The following is a 24,520-nucleotide window of genomic DNA, read 5'->3' as shown; positions in this document are numbered from 1 at the left end:
TGAAGATCTGATAAAAAGTTAATATATTATATAGTTATAAATGAAGGGAAACATTAGAAGCACATGCAGACCAGCCTGAACTGTGTTCAGCTGAAATAATGAATATTGTCATTAACAGCAATGCAAAATGCTCTTGTTTTTATTTTAAGGGGTTACTTGTGTGTTCAAATCGCTCGACAGATACATTACACATTTTGTGCACAGGTTCCTCTAAGCAATATGGACACATCTGTGCAAAGAAAAAAGGTGGTTGCCTTATTAACATTTTTTTTATAATTTTTTTACTGGGGGTTGTCAAGTACGATTTTGCGAAAAACACTGTGATTCTTAACGTGATCCTAACTGATATATTTAGCTCTACAAATGATAAATGAAACATTACTTTGTGTAGATAAATGAATGAAGAGTATCACTTTATCATAATACGGCACTTATCAACGTGCATTTTCAGAAAATGATTGAGGTTTCTCGAGGGCGTACACATGAAACTATCACTCATTTAGTAGTAAAAACGTTATTAAAAAAAATTCGCTCGACAGATCATAACTAAATTTGAACACAGCTAAGTTCACTGTATACAGATACAATACCTGTAAACAAAATAAGTTGTTGCCTTATTGTCTACTTCACAATTATTCCCGCACCAACCCCACCCCCATATCTTGATTGACAAAAATGATTAAAAAAATAATTTGGGAACCCTGTATGTCAGTTGGTAGAACACTGGACTTTTGATCCATGTATTTGAATCAGGGGGAAGGGTTGGGGGTCGGAACATTTGTGTGCAAAGTTTCATAAAGATCTGTCCAGTAGATTTCTCTGAATTGCACACCACACACATATTATACACACCAGGGTGGATCAGTTAGTTTGTAAGGGGGGTGTTCTTAGAATTCAAGAGTGTAAATCGAGGTCGCTAAGCGCCCGAGACCGATCAAGGGGCATACGCCCAACCCCCACCCCTCCTCACCCCCAGAAAAAAAATCGCTTGTGAGATCCATTACACATTTTGAGCACATGTTTCTCTGAGCTATATGTACAAAGATGCAGCCAGAGAAAACGTTGTTTCCTTATTCACTTTCTTATAAGAAATTTTTTTCGGAGGTGGGCAAATGTGACCTTACAGAAAACACTGTGATTTGTAACGTTATCCTACCGGAAAGAAGGAATGGACTGAGAGCTACTATAAGCACGGCGCAGTGTGTACAATCGACCGAATGATGTTATTCACACAATACCATTTGGCGATCTCTAAAAAATAATTTAAAAACAAACTACCGTACTTTCCGGGTCATAAGGCGCGACTTTTTTCCTCGAGTTCGACCCCTGCGTCTTGTATAACGAAGCGCCTAATCCGTGTATGAAATACGAAAAAAATCAAAGAGACCGCTTGAGTACCAGTCAAACAACTTGTGATAATGCATGTTTCAGCTACTAGGTACTGCCCTGCCTTTGATCTGGCCGCACACACAGATTTCCACTCTGTTAAACTCGGTCACTGACCGGTCACTGACCCCGATGCAGGAAGTGTTTCCTCTCTCAGATATGACAGGGGAACCACCTCTCATGGCAAGGTCGTGTCTTTTAACAAGGCCACCCAGCTATCACAATGCCTTTGATCTGGCCGCACACACAGAGCACACATATTTTCACTCAGTTAAAGTCGGTCACTGACCGGTCACTGACCCCGATGCAGGAAGTGTTTCCTCTCTCAGATATGACAGGGGAACCACCTCTCATGGCAAAAACTGGGTCATTTTGGTGCGCCCTATCGGCCCCCTGCGTCCAATGGGTGACTGGATTACAATTTTTTTTAAAAAGAAGGGGGTGCGTCTTAGATAACGAAGCGCCTTGTCACCCGGAAAGTACGGTAGTTGACATGTGATGAAACTATTTACTGAAATCAAGAAGTATCTTAGTTCTAGCCGTGCATATTGGGCACCCCCTGTCGAATGCACACTGAACCGTGCGTATACGCCATCGCAATCAAGGCAAGTAACTCAGTGAGTATAAACATTAGCAAGAACCGCAACTTGAACACACTCGTAACACCTTAAAAGGTATACAAGTTGAACTACAGAACGGGATTCATGAAGGATAAAGTGACCTAAGTTTCACGTTCAATCAACTATAAACAGATGCACACAAAGGCCACATCCCACCATCAGCAAGCAACACAATAAAAAATCTTTCTTTTTTTTAGATTACATAAAAAGGAAAGAAAAGCAAACAAACTTGTAAGGTTTCAGTCACACATAACTATACTCTCTTTGCTTACAATCACAGAATTTCTGCTATCATCAGTGTTTCAATATTCCACATGAAGACATCCCAGGCCATGATATCTTTTCAACAAGAACAACAACCACAACAACAACGTTTAAATGAAATGGAAAATGTTGCTCCAAACCTACCTGATGGTACACTTCTTTGAAAAGCTCTTCATTGTTGCCGAGCCATTTTTTCACCTTGACTTGAAAAGGGTCTGGTAGAATGAGGGATGCGTTTCTTGTGCTCACAGAGTACAAAGTGTTAAAGGCAACCAATAATTTTCTGCACAAAGAGAAAACTGTCTTGAAATGAAGAAAACAGTCGCATGAAGCAATATTAAAACATTTAGTCAATATGCCGGCCTGAAACTAAAAGATCAACACTCAAAACAAGTCATCATCGAGACTACAACTAGGTGATTTCCATGGAAAGGTGAATTATTATAATTATATAAAAAAACTCAATTGGGATCCTTTTGGCTGGTCATTGTGGACAGGTGCTTGTTATCGAGAGGTGGTCACCAGGGCAGATTTGACTGTACTTTGACATGTTCACAATTGTATCCTGTGTTGATTGACAGTTGTTATCTCCCGAAATACATTTCTTTCCAAACACTTACCTGCATTTTTCATCTGATGTTTTCGCCCAGTGACTGAGAATGCTGCCAAGGTTTGCTATGGATATTTTCACGCTAAAGGGAAGGCACCGTTGCTGGAACCAATCCTGAAATGAATATCAGAATAATGTTAGACAAAAAAACCCAGGTCAAACACACAAAACCAAATGAACAACTAGCAAACACGCTAACAAAAAACCCACTTTGCCTAGAAGAACAATCATCCAATCCAACCCAAACCAACGCTGCAGTACAATGGAACCCCACCTCCCTCAACCCCATTTTTTAAGACCCTCAGATTTAAGACTTGCTTACTTTTTTTTAACTTTTTTTTTTATTCTCTTTTTGTACATTTTTTTTTACAAGTATATGTTGTACATTACAGGACATCACCTAACCAAAAGGACAGAATCATATAACAGAAAAGCACACTTGGACAATTACAACATGGGAGGATGGAATGGGGAGGGAGGGATGTTCAGTGGTTTGGTGGTCGCATTATCAAAAGGTTTTAAGAACGAAAAAACCTAAGGGTTACATCAAAACGTGCATATACAGGCGCCAATCCTTGTAGAATTTATCTACTGTATTATTCACAACTGCGTTATACTTTTCACAAATAAATCTTTGCTTAAAGTTTAAGACTTGCTTACTTGTAAGACCTTGCTTTCTCGGATTTTCTGTTCATGGCCTCAGTAAATTTGTCTGCATTTTAAGACTCTTTCCTTATCTCCGAATTTGGGAGGTACTTAAGTTAAAGGGGGTTTCCACTGCATGAAAAGCTTATAAAGACCACAACAAAAGTTCAGAAGCTGTGCATTTGATCATGATATATGGATCTATAACTGATTTGCATGGTGACTTGAAGTTCAAGCCCGAAAAGGAAAGTCCACCACACACAACCCTGGTCTCATGTGGAAGGGAAACTTTTATGAATCTGTTTTTATCAGTGTGTGTGTGTGAGTGTTTTTGTGTGCCTGTATGTATGTGTGCATGCATACACTATAAGTATAAAGATACATGATTTTAATGTATACAACAATTCTGCCTCTAAGCTGTATTCACTTTTATACTTTTGCCTTCATCTTTTAATCTGCTGCTGTAGCTGTTTATTCAGTCTCCTTCTGTGTACACTCATATACTTTTTAGCGTGTGTGTGATCTATTGATGTGCACTACTTTCACTGAGTATAAAACATTTTTTTGACAGCTCCTAGCCCAAATGTGCTAACTGAAAGGACTGAGAGAAAAAAATATGTGTGAAGAGGAATAGGTGAAAAGACTGAGAGAGGGTGAAAGTAAAATGAGATTACAGTGGAACCCCCCTTTTAAGACCTTCATAAATCTGAGAAAATCTGGTCTTAAGAAACCGGCACGGTTGGCCTAGTGGTAAGGCGTCCGCCCCGTGATCGGGAGGTCGTGGGTTCGAACCCCGGCCGGGTCATACCTAAGACTTTAAAATTGGCAATCTAGTGGCTGCTCCGCCTGGCATCTGGCATTATGGGGTTTCTTTCTTTCTTTATTTGGTGCTTAACGTCGTTTTCAACCGTTCAAGGTTATATCGCGACGGATTATGGGGTTAGTGCTAGGACTGGTTGGTCCGGTGTCAGAATAATGTGACTGGGTGAGACATGAAGCCTGTGCTGCGACTTCTGTCTTGTGTGTGGCGCACGTTATATGTCAAAGCAGCACCGCCCTGATATGGCCCTTCGTGGTCGGCTGGGCGTTAAGCAAACAAACAAACAAAGGTCTTAAAAAGGAGGGAGTCTTAAACTGGGGGTAAATTTACAGAGGTTATGAACAGAACATCTGAGAATACAGGTTCTTAAAAAGGAGGGGGTCTTAAATTGGGGGGTCTAAAAAGGGGGTTCCACTGTAACAGCAAGTGCTCTTTTGACGTTCAGTTAGCAAAAAAAGATAAACAAATTCAAGAGTAAGAGCCCTCTCTTTTCTAAATTTTTTCCCAAGTGCATGCATGCTTGTAACGAGAGATCAAAAGTAGCCTTTCCCTGCAGAATTCATCTAAAATTGTTCCAGCGAGTTACAGTACATAGAAAAGAGGTTAATTATTCAACCTACTCTCTCTCTCTCACACACACTTGTGGACCAATCCTTCCACCCACACAAAGATAAATCAATGCAAACCTGTTCATCTTGCTCATTGACAGGAACTTGGAAGGAAGGCCATATGTCATAACCGGTAGTTTTTTTCAGCTGTGGGGGAAGCTCCGGCAGGTAGGCCATCTTGGGAATGTTGGCGTTCCATGACACAGCGTAGCAAATGTACAGGATCCCACAAGAACACACACCAGCAAATGCCAAGGTCCAGCTGCTCTTCATCTGTCTTGTCCTCATTCTGAAGAAAACAAAAAGTACATATGTCATCAGGGATGGCCAAAATCTCACAAATTCCACTCGCCAGCTTGGCGAGTTACTTCACTGGCAAGCTAATAATTTCACTAGCTCGGTACACACCACGCACTAAAATTGTGACTGTCAGAAACACACACAATAGCGCGGTGATTCGATAGACAGCCGGACTGTGGTCAGCGATGATCATGCTTTCCCAGTGTTCATATGGCTTTGAAAATTGATAGTACATGTACCACCGAAAGTTGTTTTGCCTCCGGGCGAGCTGCCGAACGATTTCTACTAGCCCGACGGAATTTTTACTCAATTGCCCTTGGCGATCGGGCTGCCGATTTGGCCATCCCCGGTCATGGCTGAGATTGAAATCTAAATACAGTGGAACCCCCCTTTCGGCATGACTTAATTTTCCCTTTTTAAGACCTTGATTTTTCAGATCTTCTGTTGATAACATCTGAAAATGTATCCCCATTTTTAGACTCCCTCCTTTTCAAGACCCGATTTTCTGATTTTTTTGTGTAGGTCTTAAAAAGGGGGTTCCACTGTACTAGTCTGGATTCTGAATCAAGCTGGCTAAAATCATAATTTGATATTAACTGGCACAGATCCGAATTACGATCTGAACTGAATGAAATGAGAATCTTTGGTCGTAAACGCACACTGATTCGAATTTCTCCTAGCTTCCCCGGCCCTAAATTGTTTCAAGTACCAATTTCCAGCAGGCTAGACTGGACAGCCCGGTTTTGTTTGTTTATTTGTTGCTTAACGTCCAGCCGACTACGCAGAGCCATATCAGGACGAGGAAGGGGGGGATGAAGGGGGCCACTTGTCAAGCGATTCCTGTTTACAAATGCACTAACCCATTACTTGTGTCCCAGCAGGCTTTAGTAAAACTAAATTAATACCTACTGGAAGATTACCAGTTTCCAGTATGTTAAAATAGGCTTAACCTATCTACTGCTGGACTTACATCAGAACACTAACAGATTAAACTATACATGAATCGCGAGACAAGCGGCGAGAAGAGATTTTTGGAAAAAATACCGGTGAATGAGCAAGAAGGCAGAAAAAAGAAAAGAATTCACGAAGAAAAAGAGAGCATGACAGGAAAGAGGAACCAAAAATCTACCTAACAGCAAACTAGAAAGCTCCTGCGGTTCCAAAAACAGGAGGGACCTTTAATTTCATAACCGCAGTGCCCCACTGCGGGAATTCTGAATCAAGCTGGCTAAAATCATAATTTGATATTAACTGGCACAGATCCGAATTACGATCTGAACTGAATGAAATGAGAATCTTTGGTCGTAAACGCACACTGATTCGAATTTCTCCTAGCTTCCCCGGCCCTAAATTGTTTCAGGTACCAATTTCCAGCAGGCTAGACTGGACAGCCCGGTGAAAATGGGGTATTTGCATTCGGCCCAAATGCGGATCAAACCCACAACATCCAGCGTGAGAGGCAAGCACTATAAACACTATACTACACTGGCTCTCATACATTAGGCCCCCCCAAAAAATAGGTGTGGTTACGGTAACATAGCCAAAAAAAATAGGGTAGGAAGGTAGGCAATCACTTTTTTTTTTTTAACTTTTTTTTTCTAATGTGTACAAATTAAACCTACTTGACAGGGAAATAAGTGTGCGACTCGGGCGATTTCGCTTTCATTGCGTTTTCTGCACTCGTTTTTTTTTTTGTTGACAAATGTAATAAAAAGTTATAGGGTCGGCCCTTAAAAATAGGGTAGGTCGGTTTACCGTAACCACACCTATTTTATTTTTAGGCCTTACAAATCACTGGCTCTCATACAACCACTAAATACTTGCAATGACATGGAAGGCACTTTAAATAATTTTAAAGAGTGACAAAAGTTTACAGTATCCACATACAGTATAAAGTAAGGGACAGTGTGTGAATAAAAACAACAACTAAAAAATGAACTGTACACACCCCTGCAAAATACTGGAGGTCATCAAGAAAACTGGTAATACAGTGGAACCCCTCCCTGTTAAGACCTAAAAAATCTGAGAAAATCAGGTCTTAAAAAGGAGGGAGTTTTAAAATGGGGGTAATTTTACAGAGGTTATGAACAGAACATCTGAGAATACATGGTCTTAAAAGGGAGGGAGTCTTAAAATGGGGGGTCTTCAAAGGGGGGTTCCACTGTATATAAAATACACTTTGCAGCCTGGCTTTATTTAACACAATATTCTGTGAAGAAGACTCACTCAACCTGCCCAATATTCACAAGTTTTCTTCCTTTGAAAAGACTGGTGTGAAAGTTAATTTGATTCGTGCCTGCAGAACTGGATCAACATAATTATGCGAGGAAAGTGTCTGACTGATAAAACTATAAAGGTGAAAGAAATTCAAGTTTTACGCCCTCACAGGAAATTTAGTCATTAGGGGCATGTTCCCGGGTTTTAACCCGACGTTAGATGAGATACACAAGTGTATGCAGGTTTAGGTGGTATCAGCCATCTGCACTTATGGCAGAATGACCGAGGTCTTTTACGTGCCACTGTGGTGACACGGGGGTGGGAGATGGATACCGTCTCTGGGTCTGCACATAAGGTTGACCTGTGTCCGTCCCGGCCCGGATTCGAACAAGCGACCTTTCGATCACAAGTCCAGTGCTCTACCACCTGAGCTACCCGGGCCCCCCAACTATAAAGGTAGACGAACAACCTCAAAAGTTCTCCCAGCATTCATGAAAGACACGGGTGTTGGACTAAATCTTTCTTTCTTTCTTTATTTGGTGTTTAACGTCATTTTCAACCACGAAGGTTATATCGCGACGGGGAAAGGGGTGGGGCGGGGGGGGGGGGGGGGTGGGGGGGAGACGGGATAGAGCCACTTATTAATTGTTTCTTGTTCACAAAAGCACTAATAAAAACAAAGGCTCCAGGGGCTAATGCAACGTAGTACAATATATGACCTTACTGGGAGAATGCAAGTTTCCAGTACAAAGGACTTAACATTTCTTACATACTGCTTGACTACAATCTTTACAAACATTGACTATATTCTATACAAGAAACACTTAACAAGGGTAACAGGAGAAACAGAATCCGTTAGTCACCTCTTACGACATGCTGGGGAGCATCGGGTAAATTCTTCCCCCTAACCTGCGGGGGGTGTTGGACTAAATGTCAACATTATGAATTGAATACGAGCCAAAACAAGACCTAGAACACTAAATCGATGTAACCTCATTCTGTTTTAACAAATAATATTTTGTCTGTCAATCGTTTTAATGTGTTTCCTTGTACTGTATCTGTCTGGGTAAATGTTAATAAGTGCAAAGGTAAAACATTCCAATAAGTTGCCGGTTGTATCATCTGAGTTGGTTTTGCATACATGTTTGGTCCAATTCACACAGGAGTTTCTTTGATGAAATCAGAATTCTGATTCTAGTCAGATAGGCCGGATACAATCAGAATTCCCATCTCATCTAGATGATTTGTGGGTTTGATTTAAAAACTGAATAAAATTAGAATACTAATTCTATCCAGTGAAGTTCTGGATAAAACTGTAATTCTCATCTGAGCCAGATGAAATTAGAATCAAGTGTTTTATTACCAAAGATTCCCATTTCATCGGGTTTAAATCACAGGTTGGATCCTATCCAGATTAGATCAGAATTGTAGTTCTTTCCATCTATATTCAGAGTTCAGTCAAACTTCTATGAATCTCAGTATGCAAAATATTATTATATATCTAACCTACTAATTAACATGCATGGCAAAATTATTCTTGTGAAGTCCATCCGGATACATCTGCATTGAAACCATCACCCCACCCCACTTCAAGACCTCATTTCTTTAATTTTTTTTTAGAGAAAATAAGACCTCAAAAGGGAAGTAAATTCAAAGATGTTTTGAACAGAAAATCTGAGAAAAAAACGATGTTAAAATGGGTCTCTTAAAACAACAAGGGTGGGGGGGGGGGGGCACGTGATCCGTCCAGTTGAATCCATTCCATAAAGAATTGTAAATCCTTCTTTGTTAATTCGACATTTTGATTGGTCAATGCAATCACTCAGCGGTCAGGCAATCAGCGTGTCTCACCTCCAAATGGATCTGCCTCAATGTACACTTCCTGGCAAGCGTATCAATACAAGTCATGTGTTTCACGTGTCGCCATGACTGCAATAGTTTCTGCCAGCCGGTTGGTCATGCGCACGAACGATAGACAAATCAAGGGAAATGGAAGACAGCAAGTACGCAATTTGGTGACCGAGACATGAAAAGGATGTGACGTCATGTTATAATGAATGACGAATTGTTCTAGCGAGAACGTCACTTTGTGATTCGGCCTTTGCAGACTTCTCAAAAGGAACAAGCCATGGAAAAGTCAGTCTGTAAAATATAGAAAAGCACATAATAACCTCAAGCGAATTATAATGTGCTAAGCACATCGTAATTCCATGGGACTATACTTGCACCGAAGGCGATGGTAAGTACGTGACAAGTCATGAATAAAATTGATGAATTGAGGTGCCACTTCACATCCAAAAAGAAAGATCCTTTGAATGGATAGATTTACAATTACAATATCGACCTGCTGCTTTCAACATGGAGGGGTGTGCCTAAATTGTCTCACCTGTGATTTGTAAATGGAATCCCTCCGGCCTGAGGGATTCCATTTACAAATCACAGGTGAGACAATTTAGGCACACCCCTCCATGTTGAAAGCAATCGGTGAATATTGTATCATTGTAAGCTCCTCACCACCAACACCACCCCAAAACATAAACACGTAACATTAAGAAAAAAACAACAGTGAAACATGCCAAGTTTCAACACTCCAACCAGTAAAGAGTGACTCAAGTGATACTGCTGCACTGCCCAATGTTCAGGTGTCAGATAAATCTTCCTCTAAATCTACAAAGTACAAGCAGCATACTTAGCATACAATGAGTGTACTTATAGCTCTGTTATCAAAATTGCAGCTACAGTTGAAAGTCCCCCTTTTAAGAGAAGAAAGAAACCCTTCTCCAGGTAGTTTTATGGGAGGCTGTCGCCAGGAGGTCCGGGAAGCTCAACTGTGTCCATTCCTCAACTTTGTCCAACCAGTTAAGACCCCCCAGTTTAAGACTCCTTCCCTTTTAAGAGCCTCTTTTCTCAGACTTTCTGTTGATAATCTTAGTAAATTTACCCCCATTTTAAGACTCGTTTTTAAGACCTGATTTTCTCAGATTTTTGAAGGTCTTAAAATGGGGGTTCCACTGTACTTGTTTCAAACAGACATGAGGGACTGAACAAGGCTAGTTAAAAAAGATAGAAAGGAAATGTTAACATGCAGGTACATGCCCAGAGCAAACCAACTTTACTTCAGTTCAAACTGCCTTTGATCAATATAGTTTGTTAGAACAGTACCAGTATAAGGCAATTGGCTGAACATGTTATATCTTACCAGCCCTGAAAGTCCAACAAATGGTGTACTCGCCTTTGGCTAAGTGATTCTGAAAATTCACTAGCCAGAGAGCAAACTTTACTAGCCAAACCAACAATTTGTTTCAGCAACTTTACTCGGCATTTGACGAGTAGATGGAACATTTGTACTCGCAGGTTACATGTTTCTACTCGCCACGGCGAGTAAAATACTCGCCACTATCAAGCCTGCTTACCACATTTTTATTTGAAGGTACATCACTTCTCATGTAAGCTATCACATTCACCACCACAAATCTATCCATGTTTTTACAAAAGAAAAGCACAACAGGGATGGCCAAACCGTCCGCCCGATTGCTAGTAGAAATCGCCTGGCAGTTCGCCCTGCTGGCCAGTGAAAATTCTGGTCAAATGCAAAACTTTTGGTTGTACTATCAAGTTCTAAACCCATATAAGCACTTCAGATGCAGGAACTTCTGTCGTCTGAAAAATAATCGCCATGTTCTTGTGAAACAAAAAAACGAGGCTCCTGTGTGTATCACTGCTGTTTTAATTGTGTAAAGAAATCTAATATATACCTTTTTCGAGTAAAATAAAAACATACTGCAAAGTTCTATCTTTATCTTTCTGGAAGATGAATCTGTCCTAAAAACTAAATGTTTTATAAAAATAAAAATAAAAAAGTAACAGAAAACATCAAATTTGACCCATAATACATTCAAATATCACTTTTAAGGACAAAAACCACTTTTTCTGAGGCTTTTTATTAAGAACCTTGAACAAAACTTGAAAAGCTTGACATCTCTACCCTTAACTGTATAGCCCAGCTGTTGTCTACCTTCAAATATCTGTAAATAATTTAGTATTAATCCATTAGTAATTTTTTTCATTTTCAGCAGAACGAGTTTCAAGTTAAGACTTGTAAGTTATATGCATTGGTCGTCTAGACGTAATTGTAAGGTTATAAAAATATCATGCTTTGTACTTGTTTCGCATTATTTCACAATAAAGCACGGACAACTGTTCTTCGCATTTATACATGCAACATCAGGCACAAGATCATGAAATTGTTAACGAAAAGCCTGCAAGCATGCCCTGCCTGGTTATTGAAAGAATTATTCCCGGAGGTTTCAAAATACTCTTCTTTTTTGTTCATGTGTTAAAACTCCCACTATCTTTTACGTGTATGACTGTTTTAACCCCACCATTCAGGCAGTCATATGCCACTTTCGGGGAAGAGAAAATGCTCTAACTCCCCCTGTCTGTGAACCTATCTCATGCCTAAACCTTAGACATGTACAACAGGCACACAGAAAGAAATTAAATGTTGCTCTTCACATGCAGCAATTGCTCCTCAGTTCACAGCTCCAAGAATAACCTAAGTTTCACAGCAATCTCAGACCTGTCAAAACTCCATTAAGGGATTATCAACATCCTTCAAAAGCCACACCTGTGTCTTTGTGCAAGAATTACAGTGCCACAGCTGTACTGACTACCCACTGGTCAGTTGCTCAGACCCTAGTCCAATAACAATGACCCACTTTCCACTCCACTCTTGCATTGTACAGTGGTACATGCCATGAAATGACACCCTTGGGACCAGTTGAGTGTCCATACATTGCAGGTGGCCTGTCATGACAGGTACATTTCGGTCACAATAACAGACAAATGGACTCCAGAAGGTGTCCTTTCATGGGAGGTGTCCACTCATCAGAGGGGCCTTACATTGCAGGTATCACTGTATTGACACTTCTACCCAATCAGTCTGTGAAGACTTTTAAGACCCCCTTAAAATCTGAAAAAAAATGTAAGGCCTTCAAGGAGAGAGTCTAAATAAAGGAGAGAGTTTAAATAAAATGAAAGTAAATTAATACAGATGTTATGATAAAAATCTGAGCAATCCGAGTACAGTGGAACCCCCCTTTTAAGACCCCCCCCGGCCCAATTTAAGACTCTTCCCATTTAAGACCTTACTTTCTCAGATTTTCTCTTCATAACATCTCTAAAATTACCTCCATTTTAAGACTCCCTCCTTATTAAGACCTGATTTTGTCCAATTTGTTTTTTAGGTCTTAAAAGGGGGGGTTCCACTGTAAACTGAAAGAATACCTTGTCTTAAATCCTGTGTGTACAAGTGGGTTCCACTGTGACCCCAAGCTGAAATGTTTGTTTTTCATGCCAAACTTACTTCAGGTAACCAAGGCAACCACTACAATCTCACAAACTTCTGGCTCAGCCTAAGCTAGAGGCAAAGAAAAGGAAGAAAAGGAAGAAAAGCATGCAAACATTTTCCTTTAGGCTTGCCACTTGTTATGACTTTGGCAGGGGATGTAATGTGTAAGTGGTTGAAGCAGGTGTTGTGAAACTTTACACAAATCAAATACAGTGGGACCCCCCTTTTAAGACCTCCAAAAATCTGAGAAAATCAGGTCTTAAAAAGGAGGGAGTCTTAAAATGGGGGTAAATTGACAGAGGTTATGAAAAGAAAGTCTGAAAAAAACAGACTCTTAAAAAGGGAGGAAGTCTTAAATTAGGGGGGGGGTCTTAAAAGGGGGGTTCCACTGTACTTTCAACATGGCCACTTTCAAAACCAAGTTTTCCCAAAGAAATCTGGTTTTCTTTTCTGTTCATAACATCTGTAATGGGGCTGTCACACCTGTAACCATTATCAGTGCATAGCTTAAACTGACCTCATTTCTAAAACCTGATTATCAGTTTCTACGACAAGTACTTGTAGACTCACTATCTGTCAAGCAAAATGAATAGGTATTGCAAGTTTGTTTGTTCGTTCATGGGCTGAAACTCCCACGGCTTTTACGTGTATGACCGTTTTTACCCCGCCATTTAGGCAGCCATACGCCGCTTTCGGAGGAAGCATGCTGGGTATTTTCGTGTTTCTATAACCCACCAAACTCTGACATGGATTACAGGATCTTTTTCGTGCGCACTTGGTCTTGTGCTTGCGTGTACACACGGGGGTGTTCGGACACCGAGGAGAGTCTGCACACAAAGTTGACTCTGAGAAATAAATCTCTCGCCGAACGTGGGGACGAACTCACGCTGACAGCGGCCAACTGGATACAAATCCAGCGCGCTACCGACTGGGCTACATCCCCGCCCAGGGATTGCAAGTACACTGCTTCAAAAAATTGCCCTCAATTAAAACCCACCACTGCTTATTATCCCTAGACATGTCAGACACATTCATTCAAGTTTTCTCGCTAAGTATTAACATCAACCTGAAGGCCAGCAAAATCTTTAAGCCATTCTTATACAATGCATTTGAAAGCATTTGATGCTAATTGCTAGCATAAAAGGGCTTTGTAACACACACACAACATGTCTTCAGAATGAATAAGTAACTGCATGACAACACATTTGCTCGAGTTGAAGTCTATAAAGAATGAATTCATAGATAACCAACTACCTTGGCATAAATTGATACAAATGGAACTTGACTGAAATGGAACTTAGTGCTGAATTGAACGAGATACAACACATAGTCATATACATATATATTGATTCACTCATTTCCTCATCCACCCTTCCCTTTCAGCTCCTTCACAGTTCACTTGGAACAAAGGCGGATCTTAATACTTCTTCTTGGTGGTAATATTACTTCCTTGTTTAAATTCATACAAATGGTTATCGGCAAACTTTCGGTAAAAGTATTATTGTTTAGGGTGTTTCACGTCATACTCAAGAAGAACTGAGAAAACCACCAGGCCGTGCATTTCCTGTATACATGAATGATGAAATATTCTCCCAACTTGGGTTGAATGAGACCCCTTCTGCTCTCCTTTCCAAAACAGGCCTCAGAACAGCACAAGATATAGGTCAAATTCAGGAAAGCAGCACTAGATATATATAGGGGAGTCTTAGTGGTATACACTTACAGAGTGACACAGATTTCCGTCCATGCATACACTTTGACAACGAGTCTATGAGATATATGCTTTGTACCATGGCATTCTCTGGGGTCTGATTTGAAGGTTTAACAAAAAAAAGTAACTTGGAAAACATTCAAAACGTAGAAATACAAAAGTAATGCGAGTGATGCACACACCATGCAGAACCAGCTTGGGTCTAGGCATCTGAGCATTCAAATAAATGAAAGACTTTCATTCTGCAAGAGTCAGGGTTAAACATACCTATTCAGGGTTCGACACTAGCGGGGGCGGGGGGCGGAACGCCCCAGAGTTTTGTGTTCCGCCCCAAACATTGCCGAAGCTTGGGGCCCACTCCGCCCCAGGATAAATTCCAACAATGACAAACCGAAAATTCTAATGCCAGCAGAGCCAATCACTAAAAATCGCCAGTCAAAGTCGTCACTGAAATTTGCGTTACGATCAATGCCGCAGTCAAGAAAAAAACACATTCAAATCGTCGAAGGACAATGTCGTAAGGGAAATAACTCCCAGATTGCGCTCTTTAGCGTGAGAGATAAGTATCGCCTTCAAATGCCAAACGCAAAATGTGGCGACACATCCCTGGTGTAAAAAGACATGGAAATGAAGATGAAGAACAGGGTGGAGAGAAACGAAAAAAGGAGACCGATGCAGCCTAAAACGCGAAGCGCTGTCGTAATTTCAATGTCAAATGGTTGAAAGAATTTCCCTGGCTTCAGTACGATGAAGAAAAACAGACAATGCATTGCCGCACGTGAATACTGAGAGTGGGCCCCAGATTTTTTTTTTCCGCCCCAGCAATTTCCATCTAATAAGTTAGTGTCGACCCCTGCCTATTGCAATGAAAAACTTTAGGAAATGTGTTAACAAGTTTCAAGTAATTACCAACAAGTTAAACACAAAATAAAATAAACTGCAGAAGTAGATCACATGTATGTCAAAAAGTTTGTGGTTGGATAATGAACAAATAGGACTTGTAACGAGGCATTTCAATGTCTGAGTGTGAAAGACTTGAAAACCTTGTATACACTTGGAGTGAATAATATAGCCTTTTCCTGAACCTTTTTCATCCAAAATTTGGCTAAATTATGGGTTCTTGTGATCCTTGACTAATTTAGTAATTAGCTCAGCACTCGATCGCTATAACAACATAGCGACACGAAACGACAACAAATGAACTTGATTAATTAGAACTAAGAAGCAGATGTACACACGTACTGATCTATTTGGTCACACTTGATAGAACTTTACTATATTATGGAGATTTACCATCTGTTGCAACTTGCATACATGTAGGCCCTATCTGTCCAATCCTAATACTGTATTCACACAACTGCTAGTGCTACAGCTGTGACGTGAGCCTACACTTACACCGAGTCACTAGAAAGTTGTTTCATCATACCCAGACAGTCCACCTAGCGAACTAGTCTATCGGTATCACTATACATTCATGTTTAGATAAGGTTTCGCGTCAGTTACTCCTCAGGATCATGCGGCAATGAGTGCAACGATTTACGCATTCAGTCCATGATAGGGAAATCGACAGCCCAGATTTATAATTTTATATGTACGCTCTAACACCTAAAACATCCCATTCTGTGCATTACTTACCTCGTAAAGCAAACCAATGAGGAGAACCATCCGTCCACAACACTGCACATTTCAATCAATGAGCCATGTGGCTGGCTATCGCGTCCTACATGTTTGAACGCGAAGTTGCTTGGCAGCTTACTTTCACACAGCAGACAAATTACTCTCAAAGGGAGGTAACTGCATTGTTGGTTTTGATTGCAGTGTCTAAATACTGACAACAGCACGAAATAAGGAGGAATACTCAAAAGTCAAACGTGCTAATCATGGATTAGAAGATGTCCGATGTTACTTGTGTCCAAGAAATGGAGAAAAAAACCGAATTCTGTGTTTGGTACGTTCATTCCTTGTCTTCTTGCTAAAACAGAACGTATTTGAAAAGGAGAAAAAAAAGAGAGAGCAAGACCGTTTGAACCGTATCATTCTAGGGCCACGAGCCCTAGTACTACGCTGGCGTCGGCTCACATGTATGTATAGCTGAAAGCTTATGGGTGTCGGCAGGCGTTTGCGCATGCGCTTATGTCGGCCTTCTTTTTTTTTGGATCCCCGGACATGATAATGCTTTATGATCGTGTATTTGTGCTATTCAAGGGCGCTTTATAAAATGCGATGGGTGACAAACGACAAATGTCCATGTAAATAAAATTCAACCAGTTTTTATATTTTTATAATTTATTGCCTGTCATGAGCGAAGGTTTGGTGGCCTAACGGTTTAGGCGATGCGCTGCGAACACTGTAGTCCGGGGTTCAGGCTCCGCTTGCGGCGAGTATATTACATTTTTCTTGGTCTCCTATTTTTGTGAAATCCTTCTGGAGTGCAAGTGTCAGTTGACACATTTTTTAAGGTCGAATTAGTTTTTAATTATAATTTTTAGAGCGTGTGTTCTGCGCTTGTTCACACTTGTTCAAAATGCATACTCATGATACTGGGCAACTGAGCGACATCACTGACTTACACGACCGAGTTGCCTCCCATCTTTTTGTGACTTCAAGCTTACGCTTGTAATCTATGATTATTTTCAATCAGGACTCATGGGACTATTCGCTTATAGATGTCTGTTGCGGGTTTTTTTCACACAAGAACTATCGAAACACTGGACATTTGAAGTTAACGGGTACACTAGGAAGCTAATGTATATACCCGTGAAAGGATAAAACGAACTTAATTGTGACTTTCCATGACGTGTGTTTTTTCGTATGTGCCTCTTTAAGTTGTTCATTGCCTTCTGTCTGTGCATCGTGGTTCTTGGCTGGAAACAATGGAATCAAAGGCACTTAAAGAGAAACCATTTTAGCTCCAAAACGCAGCATTTTTTTTAATCGTCATTGGCAAAGTGGTTTTGCATTTAATCCCAGCGAAGCTGGAGGTATCCCACGAACGCATTTTCATACCGATAATACATGATAAAGAAGGATTCTTTGTGCCCGGCTACGTGCTACAGTCGGAGATGGAAGTTCACCAAAAATTGGGACCATACTAACAAAAATACGGTGGGTGCAATAGTCGCCCCCATTTTTTGAGCAAACGCCACCCAAGGCCGCTTTGGACGGGTAGAAATTCTGTACTTTCCAAGTCTATTTGTGTGTGGTTGTTCAAGACTATGGATAAAGCTCGCGTGAGAAGATTACGTCACGGTCAAAAGTCTTTGATGTCAATTAATGCATCATGACGTCATGCCTCCCTGTAGTCTTTTTCTCTCGCGCGGTGTGTGTGTGTGTGTGTGTGTGTGTGTGTGTGTGTGTGTGTGAGGGGCGGACGAGGGGGGTGCACAGGGTGTAGGTGCACCCCCCCCTCCAGCAAAAAAAAAAAAATTTTTAAATTTGGAAAGCTGATTCTATGACCATTTCTAAGTTCAAATGGCACCAGATGGCTCCATTTTGCTTCTTTGGGCCAAATTTTTTTCCGGGGGGACATGCCCCCAGACCCCCCTAGCAAATTCGAGCGCTTCGCGCCCATCACATTCACTTTTGATTCAAAGTGCACCCCCCCCCCCTTACAAAGCAACTTATCCGCCCCTGTGTGTGTGTGTGTGTGTGTGTGTGTGTGTTCATTTTGTGCACATGTGTTAGTGTTAGTGTGTTAGTGTGTTAGTGTTAGTGTGTGTGTGTGTGTGTGTGCACGGTGTGTGTGTGTGTGTGTGTGCATGAGTCTGTACTCGTGTGTGTGTGTGTGTGTGTGTATGTGTGTGTGTGTGTGTTTGTGTGTATGTGTGTGTGTGTGTGTGCGTAAGAAAGACTGAGAGAGAGAGTGAGAAAGAGTGTGTGTGTGTGTGTGTGTGAATGTATGTGTGTGTATGAGTTTGTGTGTGTATGAGTGTGTACATGTGTTTGTTTGTAAAGGTGTGTGTGTCCGTCTGTCTATGTGCGTATTTGTTTGTTTGTTTAACGCCCAGCCGACCACGAAGGGCCATATTTGTGAGGGCGGTGCTGCTTTGAGATATAACGTGCGCCAAACACGAGGCAGAAGTCGCAGCACAGGCTTCATGTCTCAGCCAGTCACATAGTTCTGACACCGGACCAACCAGTCCTAGCATGCACTAACCCCATAATGCCAGACGCCAGGCGGAGCAGCCACTAGATTGCCAATTTTAAAGTCTTAGGTATGACCCGGCCTGGGTTCTAACCCACGACCTCCCGATCACGGGGCGGACGCCTTGGCCAACCGTGTATGTGCGTATGAGTGTGTGTTTTGTGTGTATGAGATTTGTGTGAGTCAATGTGTGTGTGTGTGTGTGTGTGTGTGTGTATGTGTGTGTGTCTGTGGGTGTGTCTGTGGGTGTGTGCGTGCGTACATGTGTGTGTGTATGTGTGTGTGTGTGTGTGTGTGTATGTGTGTGTGGGTGTGTGTCTGTTTGTATAAGAGAGAAAGAGAGAGAGGGTGGGTGGGTGTGTGTTTGTGCGTAAATGTATGTGTGTGTGTGTATGTGTGTTTGTTTGTAAAGGTGTGTATGTCCGTCTGTCTATATGTGCGTATGGGTGTGTGTTTTGTGTGTATGAAGTGTGTGTGAGAGAGAGTGAGTGCGTGTGTGTGTGTGTGTGTGTGTGTGTGTGTGTTTGTGTATGTGTGTGTTTGTGGGTGTGTGCGTGCGTATGTACATGTGTGTGTGTGTGTATGTTTGTGTGGGGGTGTGTCTGTTTGTATAAGAGAGAGAGAGAGAGAGAGAGAGAGAGAGAGAGAGTGGGTGGGTGTGTGTTTGTGCGTAAGTGTATGTGTGTGTGTGTGTATCACGTTGTGTTTGTTTGTAAAGGTGTGTATGTCCGTTTATATATGTGCGTATGGGTGTGTGTTTTGTGTGTATGAAGTGTGTGTGAGAGAGTGAGTGAGTGCGTGTGAGTGAGTGTGTATGTGTGTAACTTTGGGTATGTGTGTGTGTGTGTGTGTGTGTGTGTGTTCGTGTGTGTGTGTTTGAGAGAGAGACTGAGAGAGAGAGAGAGAGAGAGAGAGAGAGAGAGAGAGGTTTGTCTTTCGCTGGGGTATGCAGTGCCTTGGCGTTGCACATCCACTTAATTTGTAATGATTGTATTTATTATTTTTCCTTTAGTATTCAGGATGACTACACACCATTATTTGAAACAGAGACAATGGAATTTCCTACCCGGGGATCCTAAAAACTTGTATTCTTAAAAGGCCAACTCCGCTTCCCGTAATTATAACCATCAGTTTATGGCCACGGACACTGTCAGGCTTTTACACACAGTACAAACACACTTTTGTTCAAATACTTACTGCTAGTAGAGAACACCCTCCACACACACACACACACACACACACACACACACACACACACACACACACACACACAGAAGCCGTATATATCTATCTATATATATAAATATATAGAGATAGATGACAGTGGATTTTTCGATAAATAGATTCGACATTAGCACTTTTACAGTGAGGACAACTTACGGGTACATGCAAGGAAAGCCCACAACTTCTAAGGCGAACAACTCTGCAGAGTCTGCTGTGAAGGGCGACGGTAGTCTCCCTGTCACACTCGACCCCCTTTGAATGAACTTTGTCCCCAAAGTTCCGAACCATGGACCCGCCAGGTTGGTGGAATGGGAACAGCACGATAATGATTCAGTGGCATGAACATTTCATGTCGAGTCCCATCCCTGTAGACGACGCCAAATGTAACCGAGTGCCGAAACACCACAATCACCTTTGAAGGCGAAATCCACTCAAATGGGATTGAGAGTAACTGTTTTGGCTTCTCAAAGGAAGGCCCGAACATACAGACACACTAAAGCCGCCAGACCACATCACAAACAGAACTCTACAATCCACAGGTGTTGCCCACACACACACACACACACACACACACACACACACACACACACACACACACACACACACACGGAGAAGCCGTGTATATATATATGTATATCTATATCTATAAATATATAGAGATAGATGACAGTGTATTTTTCGCGTTGCTATAAATTGATTCGACCTTTTCACTTTTACACTAAGGACAACTTACGGGTGCAAGGAAAGCGTTCTGGACAGTGCTGTGACATTCTAAAAATAGTAACGTAGTAACGGGAATATGGATTGACGCCACACGAAGGAAGGGAGATAAACGCTGAAAACACTGGAGAAGATAAGGAAGAGTTACTGGGAATGGATCCAGAGAAAAACCAAAATCGGTTTAGCGCTGCGCGCTGAGAGCACGTGTTGAAATATCTCGTCGACCAGGTTGTGTCCGGGGTGTACCTGAATATGGCCACCAAATTTGAAAGAGATCCATCGAGAACTTTGGCCGTGCATCGCGGACACTCACACACACACACACACACACACACACACACACACACACACACACACACACACACACACACACACAAGTCGTATATATATATAGATGTTTTCGGAGAAATAACCGAGTACAGGGAATGTTAGTCATCCTCAAATAAAAGTAAAGTCAGTTTCTGAGAATGCCGCATTATTCGGAGTCATGATCAAGCTAAACTTCATGCAGTGTGTTTTGCCTGAATCACAGTGTTAACAGACTCGTATTGTTAAAGCAGGGCTCCCCACGGACGCTTGACTTAGAGGTTCCCAACACTCATAGCGAAAAGCACATATTCTCACTGAGGTAAAAAAAAACCACAAAAAAACCCCGCTAGCAGTTATTCATTGACAAGCAATTGCAGTCAAGCTTGTGTTTTTTCCATTGACAAAAACACATGTTTATTTATTGAAATGTAAGTCTACGCCCCATTGATTTATGACACTGATGCACAAATATTGTTTCCACTGGCAGCTGTTCGGTTCATACGTTATTGTGCAACAACTAAGCTAAACCTTACTTTGATTTTTCGAGAGATTTATTTATCTTAGTCAACTTTGTGCAGACTTCCTTTTGTGTTCGAACAACCCCTTGTGCACACATGCACACAATAAAGACTCCACTCTCACATAAAAGTCTTAGGGCTTGGAAAACACGAAGATATGCATGCATTATCTCTCGTCTGTCATTATGATACTCTGACGAGACCCGCCGAATGCTTGCAGGTCGAAGAAAGACAGCTGCTGCAGTGGGCTTGTTCGAGTTAAAATGTCTCCCCATATCCTCAGCGTATAACCATTACCTGTCCCATCATACGCTAACTGGTATAAGAGGAATTTAAACTCATTAAGGCAGTGTACATGCAATTTGACATGACGAACATTACAAGACAAAGTGAAGAACACACTGTGGACACAAAGAAAAAGAATGTATGTGAATTTAATTTGTATTAACAATACAATTACAAAAATTTGTACAGTGTTTCTGGTCAGGCAGTTATATAACGCATATAAAAAATTGTTTAGTTTACATTGAGTCAGAAGAATAAAATAGTGTCAGGCAGCAGGGCTGATTATCTCAAGATGTTCACGGAAACTATGCAATATTAGAGAATAAGTCGACTGATCCATTATAAAACCAGAATGCCATTTTAACAGTTCGGTAGTTTTTACGTGGCTTGAATACAGTACCACACACAAAATACTAGTAAGAAACACAAGTAAGAAACAAGCAAAACTGAAAGTGATTTTTCAACGATGTTAATGTCAAATTTTGATTCAAGGTATATTTATTTGAAATGTTTGTACTTGTCAACTTGAAGAGCCGATTACTTTTACAATCTTGGCATCTTTATAAAAACACAAATGTACCCTTTTTAGGTCCATCTGGTATATCTGAGAGACACTGAAAAGTGACTTATTTAAGGGCAAATTCTGGCGTTAAAACGGCGGTCTCTCTGCATAGTTTCAAACTGCAGAATGTAAACATTACGCATTGACAGACTAATAAAGGCAGTGTTGGTCAAATTAAATGTTTTCATTCAATAGATGCGCATTCACAAGTCAGTGTTCATGAACAGGTGTGATATCGCATTTCAAAAATGAAGAATATTGGTCCTGTTCTTGGCTGTCTGGTCCCAGTCCCAAATAACGAGGTCGCAAATATCAGATAATACGATGGTACATGGTAATTCTTTATTGTGCAAAAGGTCAATTTAAGTGTGCAGCCTTTCACAAGGCTCACATTCAGGGGACTTTCTTTTTATGACAGCCTCGCTTTGTTATTAACTATTCCCCAGGATCTGAGGAATGCTCTCACGTTCTCAGAAGAATGACACGTTAACGTTGGTGTTCTTGTGTGGTATTTGTCGGGGGGGGGGGGGGGGTGTAACGGCAATTACGCAACAGAAAATATATTCGCTTGGAATCGTGACATCTCGAACAATGGCAGGCAGAACTCATAGTCCACAGACAGAACTAAGGGCCTGGCTTTTCAATCTCAACATAAACACTGATTTGCAATTTACAGCCTATAAAATCCCTGCCATATAAATTATGTCATGGCTGCTACATTTGTGGTATTCCTTTAAAATGTATTTCACAAAAGCAACCAATTTGAAGAAGGTTTCTGGTAAATATTTGACAAAAAATTAGCTATTTCGTTAATGGCTGATTGTTTTGATTTTTTTTAAATCAAAATCGATGTTAAAGTTCCAGTTTGATAGTTCAAACCAAAAGAGCAAGGATATTACCACAACCCTAGGGCTGTAGTAATCAATTAAGATATGCATGGCAGTACACAAAATATTCTTTCAAAAATATCACCTTTTACTCCTCAAATTTGATCAGCGTGTTTAAATTTATTTACAAACAAAGTCATTAAAGCTACAAACGTGTTGTTTTGCAAAAAAAGTGAACACATGAAAAATTGCTCTGTGCAATGATATGTGGGAGTGTTCGAGGTCCCCCGCGTACTAATTGCACAAGTGGGGCACTCTCATTCGTGTGTCAAGCACTCTTGAGAAAATGAGGTCACAGTCAGTTGTATCCAAATTTACACCATGATGACATCTACAGTACATGTCCTTGTAACATACTGATAAAAACAACACACATTAAAAATTCATATAATTATACAGAACATGAAACATATTTAAAATTTACATAGAAAATAAAAACATTGTGCTAAAAAATTTCTCACATACACATACACGCACGCATGTACACACTCACACACCCACACATCCACACACCCACACACATATATACACACACAGGGGTAATCCTCTTCTACCGGACGGTATTTGTTCGCTGTAAGTCGTTGTTAGCTTTTTACTTATACAACGTTCGCACAGCTCTAACAGTAAATGTGTCAAAATTCGTATGGGATGTCCATAGTGCATCGTTTTTAAAGTGGCCAATTAATTAACTTATTCATATGAAAATGCATCTGTTTTTCCCGTCAACTTAAACTTTACCTCAACATTTAATCTTGCCGTGCACACCAACGGATGCTTCTCTATCGCTATTTAATAAAAACTTCTCGGATATACTTTCACAAGAGTTGCGTAACAGCCGCTCAAGTAGATGCATCCCAAAAATGTCGTAATATTCAAAATAACGTACGGGCTACTTTGAAAATGATGCACTATAAACACGCGATGTGGACATCGACCTGATGATTTCTGATCATGACCATGTTTTGTATGTTGCACCTTTGTAGTGTTCCTTTGGCCCTTTTGTTTTTTTAGCCCTTTGATGTCGAATCTGACGGCTTGGATCAAGCATTGTTCTGTCTGTAATCTCACTGGTTATCCAATGGAGAGAGCAATGCTGCATGTAGAGTGCTTCATTCACGTCCTTGTGAACTTCAGAGAAGTGGACTTTAAAGCTGGTATCGTTGGATGGTACGTAATCATCACACATGGGGCATTTCATCTTCTCCTTGTGTTTCTTGTAAATATGTGTTCGCATGCACTGTAGGGAACGCAGAGTATGATGGCACAGTTTACAATAGAGCGATGGTTTCTTGTCCGCGCGTGGAATGTTTGACGAAGAGGTAGACGGGCCAGGCGCCGAG

At 41.0% G+C, this 24,520-nt stretch overlaps 1 protein-coding gene across 1 annotated transcript in view; it reads right to left on the bottom strand.

The window, feature by feature from the left end:
• LOC138964304 (uncharacterized) overlaps positions 1-16,303 on the bottom strand; it is a 37,274-nt gene extending 20,971 nt beyond the window's left edge. The window contains exons 1-4 of the mRNA XM_070336220.1: positions 16,167-16,303; positions 5,032-5,242; positions 2,891-2,994; positions 2,415-2,553 (exon numbers count right to left, since the gene is read on the bottom strand). Coding sequence (XP_070192321.1) covers positions 2,415-2,553; positions 2,891-2,994; positions 5,032-5,242; positions 16,167-16,216 — 504 coding nt within the window. The 5' untranslated portion in view covers positions 16,217-16,303. The remainder of the gene's footprint in view (positions 1-2,414; positions 2,554-2,890; positions 2,995-5,031; positions 5,243-16,166) is intronic.
• Between the last annotated feature and the right edge of the window lie 8,217 nt (positions 16,304-24,520).

This window comes from Littorina saxatilis, linkage group LG4 (assembly GCF_037325665.1).
Source record: "Littorina saxatilis isolate snail1 linkage group LG4, US_GU_Lsax_2.0, whole genome shotgun sequence".
Taxonomy (NCBI): domain Eukaryota; kingdom Metazoa; phylum Mollusca; class Gastropoda; order Littorinimorpha; family Littorinidae; genus Littorina; species Littorina saxatilis.
Note: the sequence above shows the minus strand (reverse complement) of the source record. Positions and strands in the feature narration are given on the sequence as shown.